We start from the raw sequence: 7,655 nt of genomic DNA on the forward strand, positions 1-7,655 counted from the left end.
CTTTTTATTTGCTGTAATTTCGTTGGGTTTTTTATCTTCACGTTTGCCATATTTCTCAATAAATTTCAGTGGGTATCCGTTATTCTTTAAACATTTTTTAACATTCATAACTTCCTCTTCAAGTGTATCGGCAGTACATATTCTTTCTGTTCTGTGAAACAGTGTTTTGACCAGTGACCTATTGTAACTGATTAGACAAAAGCTATTGAAATTTAGATAATTTTCAATCCATGTGTCTTTTTTATAAACTAAACATTGAACTGTACCATCCTTTCTTCGTTTTATCGCGATATCGAGAAAATGGAACTTGTTTTCTTTTTCATGTTCCATAGTGAAATGGATATTTGGATGGGCTTCGTTGAAAAACTTTAGCAGATTTGTTGCATGTTGTTGATTATTACATACGATGAATGTATCATCAACATACCTTGAATAATACATCATTTCATCAATCACTCCTTTGAGCTTGGTTCTTTCGAGGTTATCCATGAAGATATCTGTTAGGACAGGACCTAACGGACTTCCCATTGCTACACCGTCGTTTTGTCTGTATTTGATATAGTTTGAACTGGAACTGAACATCTTTTGTACAAATGAGTAACAGTCGTTTGAATTCTGGTGCTGGTAGAGGTAGGATATCAGAATGCTGACAAATTATGTCTATGGTTTCAAGAAGTGGTATTTTTGTAAACAACGATGTCACATCAAAAGAAACCATAAACTTACCAACAATAATTATGTGATTCATGCTGTCAGCAAATACAAACGAATCCTTTAGTGTATAAGCGGCTAATCGTTGACGCACTGGTTCTAACTTATTTGCCAACCATCGTGCAACTTTATGGTATGGTGAATTGACTATTGAAAAAATAGGTCTAAGAGGATAACCTTGTTTATGTATTTTTGCCAATCCATACATGTGGGGTAAATGAGACCCATGAGGTTGTACATTATTGTAAGTAGGATTATCGATCATCTTTTTCAGATTTCTGAGTACTTTGGTGATTCTTTTCTCAGTGGAATCAGTTAAGTCTTTGTTACTTTTGTCTAACTTGAACCTTATGTGGTCGCTCAAGATGGATTTCATCTTGGAGACATAATCTGTTTTGTCCAGTTTTTCATGTTAACAAGCGGCTTACTCACAACAATATTCTAAGGATCATCTTCATTATAAGTTGGGTTTTGTTAGCAGAAAACCCTGGACCTACATGCCATGCTAGTTGGTAGCCGTCATCTAAATGTACATGTAATCTTGAGCGAAGTGATGTTCCATGTGGTATTCAAACCAGCGTGACTCAACTTCGTAGTTGAGACGTTCCTACTGAGCTATTCAAACTGATTGACTGACGTATTGTTTGGTTCACAAGCTTAAACACTGAGTTCATGAACCATGGCTGTTTTTCACATCAGCGAGACTATAATTTATGGACGAACCAATAAAATATAGGATGACACGTCTCGAATTTTGGCGAGAAATTCACTCATCCATCTGGATAAATAAAGTTTTGGCATTATAGTTGATGTCAGTTCGTGATGAAAACCTCAAATCTAATTCTTACCTTAACCATCAACTGTAAATCATAATACTAATTCCCCACACTGGTTTATACCCCTAATTTCGTCGTAATTGTTAGGTGGACACTTTCAAAGTCACTCTGGCGTCGCTCAAAGGTCGTCCATAAATTATAGTCTCAACTTCATATCAAATACATGTTTTGCATTCATATAATTGATTAGCCAGAATTATCATTTCTTCTCCAGTAGTTCTTTTCAGTTTACTTTATTACAGATTATGTGCAAATGTAAATCTAAATGACGGAAACATTCACTAAAAAACGTTCGAAGACACGAAATTTGTCAATAATACTGTGATTATAACATAAATTGTACTTTCTTTCTGATATTAACAACATAGTTCATTACTTTCCTCCTCAGTTATCAAATACTTGAGCTTGATAATGTCAAGTCACCTTCCTTAGAACAATCCCTATTGCTGCAAAATGTTTGTACCTTGATGTTAAAACATATTATGGGATCATATAGTTTAAAGTCTGAGAAAATAATTAAACAGCATCCTAGTAATTTGACACATATTGATTTGTGATGAAAATAATGATAATAAGACTACCATGATTGTTTATTTGAATCTAGACATATATCAACCATATGCCACCTAGTTCGACGTAATCCGCAGAGAAACAAAGTGGACAGACAGATATTGACCATAACAGTTAGCGCATAGCCCGAAAATTTCAACCAACTAAATTTTCAGTTCTAAAAATGGATAATTACTTAATTTTAATTGGTCAGTTAGGGAATTGATCAGAAAATGAGAATCAATTTCCGAAGAATACTTGAATTACAAATCTGAAGCTTCAAATTCATTTTACAAAGTGATCGTTTCTCGTATATTCAGACCAAGCATATTAATCTGGAGGAATTGAGAGCTCGTCCCCTTTATCTTTTACTGAACCCGGTGCAGTCTGTTCAAACAGTCAACACCACTGCACAAATACGTTTTACTCAAGTGAGAATCATTATTAGTGCCTCATACATAATATTATTTTATATAGTTGAGTCGAAAAATTGTGAAGACAATATCGATTAATATTACTTCATAGTTTTGTTATTATTTTGTTTTCACTTTGCTTGTTGTTCTATTACTTAGTCATCGAAATTTCATACTTTCATGTAGAGTGCCTTCTTGTTTTCGTCATGATAAACTATCTTTTCAAATTTTCAACTCAATCAATTTAAATGCTTTATTGCTAGAACATTTCAGTGAAATTTACAGAAACAAGTTTGTATGCTTGCTACTTCATGTTAGTTATGATATATTGTGAAGAAACAAACAATAATGACGATAGTGTACTAATAATTTAGCCAAGTCATATCAAATTCCGCTACATTCATTCCTTAATCATTTCCAAATTTCTCTGTACATCGGGTTTTTAAACTTTCCTTTACAATGCTGCGTTGTGTGAAGCGAAAATCAAGTAAGAGTAGGACACCGGTGACCGGTAGTTCAAATGAAAGAGGCTGTTCCACATTACCACGTATGTTTCATCGGTCGGATAGTGAAGAAGATATTTCAGAAAAGCCGTCATCTTCATCTTCCAATAGGTTAACAAGATGGACGATGGAAAAGAAATCCGCTACATTAACAGCTGGCTCCACATTATCTTCTGGAAATGAGACGAAATCAAAAAGCAAACCTTTCACATTTCTGCGTACATTATCTTTGGGTTCATTATTTTCTCCCTCAAGAAAACGTCGAAAAGATGATTCAACTACCGCTTATTCTTCAGGTTTAATGTCACCTGATGTAGAGTTACAAACATTATCAAATGAGTCACAGACTAATATTCAACAGAGACAAAATGAAACTGATGTTAGTCCATCAGAAGGATCCCTAACACCAACGGCTGATGAAACCTATAGACCTCAGTTTTGTAAGCAAGAGTTATACTTAGAGAAATTAACAAGAGATGCCTATAACTATCCAAGAGACGAGACAAATAAGACTCCAACAGATGAAAACCCACATATTGTATCTGAGGGAAAACATTTGAAAAGATATCCAGATGATCAGCACGATTCAGGTAGAAGTTCAACCAGAGAATCAGCAGATGTTTCTGTAGCATCTGAAGGACCAAAAAAGAAACCAGCCATAAATGGTTTGCCTATTGAACTTGAAACGAAAGCAGCACCACCTGATAAACATTGGCAAGTCTTACCTAATGTGAGTTCCTCATTTTTTATCATTTCTTATATATTTATATTTGGTGTAATTTAAAATAAGCCAATATACATTGAATAAAGTGAGCAAGTTTAAATTCTATGATAGTATATGATATATTGCTAAAATTGTAAAAATAACTTTAGAAAATAACTCATTCAGCGGATAAATCCTTTTTTGATGAGTTTATTTTCAACATTTTGCATATGTATGATAAAGTAAAGGTCGAGTAGTTGTATGTGTTACTGAAAATGACTAGTTATGTCAAAATCGACTAATTTTTTGGAATAAACAAATAATTATTGGATAAGGTAATTTATAAAAAATCAGAAATCTATGGTCGATAAGAGTATTGCCAAGTTGAAATGGAGATGTATGAGTAATAATCAATAAGTACGGGTAGGAAAAATTTTGATGATAATAAAAATAAACTAGAGTGAAGCAGGACCATTCTTAGGAACATAGGAGTTAAATATGAGAAGCGAAAAGGAGAATATATAGATAAATGATTGAAGAGAAGAAAAGATAAATCTTAGACAAGGAATTACTCGTATATTATAAAGACTATGTTCTCTCTGTTTATTAAGCAAAGTTATGTAATAAATTGCTCGTAAAAGTAATATTCTTTAAATCGGTTTATTTATTTCATTGAAATTCCAATGATCAAATACGTTCACAGTCTGAAAAGAATTTGAATATAATTTATTTAATCTTGTTTGTGTAATTGTTGGAAGTTTACACAGATACGAAAGGAAATAGAAATGAATTCATGCCTTGTATCACATTTTACCAATTAAATACATTATTTTAAATTTTCAGTTCAATAGGCGTACCTTATAGAAAAGGAATTGAATAGGTAGCTTATTGAAAATGCAGTGATATATTATGAATTTCTATATTATGAATTAAAACTGCATATATAAGCAAACAATATCGTTTTCAAATAGATCTTTATTCGGTTTAATGTTCAGTAATATTTATGTGGATATATGGGAATTATCATACTAACGAAGGGAATTTATAAAACGGAATTTGCAATAAAACAGATTACACTATTGAATTATGTGTTACTTCGGTTAGTAAGAACTAATAACTTGTAACGAACAGTTAGTTGACCTAATCCACAGAACTTCTGACCACTGATCTTTATAATAACGAACCCTTCAAATGTATGAATTCCTTCCAAATTCAAAATGTCTTGTTGCAAAAGTATAAATACGTTTTAGATCACTCACTATTTTAATCTTTTATGAAAGAATGAATAGTTTGCTAATGCGTAGTGCACTAAATGTGATGCAATAAAGTATATTTTGAATGATGTTGCTTGCTTTGTATTACTTTCTCCTTTGATCACTTATGGTTTGTGTCCATATTCATTTCATATTTTGTTGTACAGAACACTATATATACCTTTGACAACCCAAAAGACATTGATAATATTACGATGACTAAATGTGCCTAGATTTGCTTAATAATTGATTTGGAATCTTTGACAAATGCATTTTGGTTCACGGTTTAAGTAGATATCTTATCACACAGCTAAAACTTTAAGTGGCCGTACATGTTTTACCACCATCCCTGATTCAGAATGATCATTTTTTATTATTAAGCTTGACTTAGCTTATTCTAAAAAGAAATGAAAATATGTAGTTTGTGGGATTCGAATTAACTTGTGATTAGTTGAGCTAAAAGTTTGTCGTAGTAAGTATATTTCAAGATTACGCCAGCGTTTGACGTTTGAATAATTGAATTTAGCTATTCTTTAAACAGTGAAATAAAGCAAGAGAATATTTTTGTATAAAGTTTCGTTTATTTAAAGAAAATCCATTTAAGTTTTTTCGTGTTATGATATCCACTCTTGATTACTTGATAATCTAGAGTTTGTTTTTGATTTTATTTTTTTATTCTTTTGTGTTAGTTTATGGAAACAAAACAATGGTCGATAATTTTTTTAAACTTTGTAATAAGTGTTATACACTATTTCTGGCAATACATATGCACAGGTTGATTATTGACTGGTTTGTCTAAGTAAACATATTTACAGTTTAATAGGTGAAACACAAAGTAATGACAGAGCATCAATAATAAGTTTAAACCACCTGCTCCGTAGCTAACTGCTTTAAATGATAGTCTGAGTCAGCAGACCTAAACTTAGTTATAAGTATTAACTTCATTCACACCATCTACCCGTGTCTTCATTCAACTGATCAATATACATTTAGTTGGTATTTATTACTCAAAAATAACTACGAGAAACAATTACTTTTCTTTCATTTACTCAATAAATAAACAGAAAAGGAAAACCTTCACTGTCTAAATCAATTTTATATGTTATTGGGAAAAATGAACAGTTATTATTATATCCATTAATAAACGTCAACTAGGTAAACAGAGCATTGACCAGCTGATATTAAGTTTCGAAATAAATATTGCTGCTTAAGCAATAATGTCTGTTAATATTATTTATGTAGCTAACATTTTGTTAGTTCTCGCTAATTTTCTTGATGATAAAGCAATAAAAACTGGTTAGGATTTGGTCCCTTTTAATGTCACTAATGCAACCCTAAAATTTGTTCCTTAAATGCTCGGTTACTAATGTAAAATTTTCAAGTGGTAGCAGGATATTTTGGTGGTTTTGTCCTGCAAGTTCATTTCTCTTCATAAATCTGTCTGTCTAAGAAGAATATTATAGACTACTTTTTATCAAGCATACTTCAATCAGTGAATAAGAATAATCGAGCACCTTGAACTGTATAATTAAATATGCTCTAATTTTGGCAGTCCATTGTTGGATTTTTCTTAATAAAAGGAATTTTCAGACAAAATTAACACATGTTATTTGAAATAATTTGAGCAATTGAAGCTTAAATAATCCTAACGTTTAGCCTGATGAACTAGACCAAGACTCCTCATTCACTTAGATTATTTTAAAACAGTTTTGGACATATATCTTCCAAATAATTGGGTCCTGATTTCTGAATTGCGCAAGTGTATTGTGAATACAATATAACAGTTCTGGGATTTACTAATTTGTAAGCGAGGTGGATTGGTGATTTGTTTTTATAATTGTTGTAAACTGCTTTTAATTCATTTCGGGTAACGGTTTATTAAACCAGATGTTCTGCTCGTTACATTGTTTATGTTATTCGACCAGCACCGTAAAATTTTCATTGGAGGTACATTATAAATAATGAAACATTTGAATATCAATCTATAATGATAATCAGTCCAAAGTTAAATTTTGCATCAATTGATGTAGCTGTTTTCTACACAAATTCTAAAGACATCTTTGGGTTAGAAGGGGTTTGCAGTAGAAAATAATTGGTCAATTGTTTTACTGAGTCTAACGAATCAAATCCTTTTACTCATCATTATTCGAAAACGTTGCATACATCAAAAAATAAAGTCAACATAGCTTAATAAAAATTAATTACTTAAGTAAGTTACGTACAGTTTCTGGTTGAACACTAAATTGTAAAACGGCAAAATAATAATAATTGATAATAATTTCAAGAACATAAATGATGCTTTCTTTACAAAATGTTCGCGTTATAATCTGGGCATTGTTTGCATCGATTTGTGAAATTTCTAAGTCCATTTACGTTGCTTGTATAAATACGTTGAGTAGAAGAGATACAGGCGGATTCAGCTATCTGTTTCAAATATAAGATTAATAGAAACATAATTCAATCAATTAAAAGTTTAAAAATGAAATCTGACTAGAAAATAAGACCACTAGTAATCAGTGCCTATAAGTAGCCTTCCATAAATTTCTAATTTGACAATAAGCGCTTCTGAACTAATGAAAAAAATATGTATGAAGCCACCTGTGCTTGTAATTTATTTGTCATTATCAACAATTCAGCTTCATAAATCCTTATTCTGTTTATTAAGAGTTTTAATAACAACTATTCAA

General features: G+C 31.4%; 1 protein-coding gene across 2 annotated transcripts in view; it reads left to right on the top strand.

Annotated features, from left to right (window-relative positions):
- Positions 1 to 2,353: 2,353 nt before the first annotated feature.
- Positions 2,354 to 7,655, top strand: part of ANK2_4 (Ankyrin-2) — an 88,107-nt gene continuing 82,805 nt past the window's right edge. Inside the window, exons 1-2 of one of the 2 annotated variants that reach the window (XM_051210901.1) lie at positions 2,354 to 2,527; positions 2,574 to 3,742. In XM_051210901.1, the coding sequence (XP_051070925.1) occupies positions 2,969 to 3,742 (774 nt within the window). In that variant the 5' untranslated portion in view covers positions 2,354 to 2,527; positions 2,574 to 2,968. Of the gene's footprint in view, positions 3,743 to 7,655 lie in introns of both variants that reach the window. The other variant, XM_051210900.1, reaches the window with a different exon arrangement.

This window comes from Schistosoma haematobium, chromosome ZW, assembly GCF_000699445.3.
Source record: "Schistosoma haematobium chromosome ZW, whole genome shotgun sequence".
Lineage (NCBI taxonomy): Eukaryota > Metazoa > Platyhelminthes > Trematoda > Strigeidida > Schistosomatidae > Schistosoma > Schistosoma haematobium.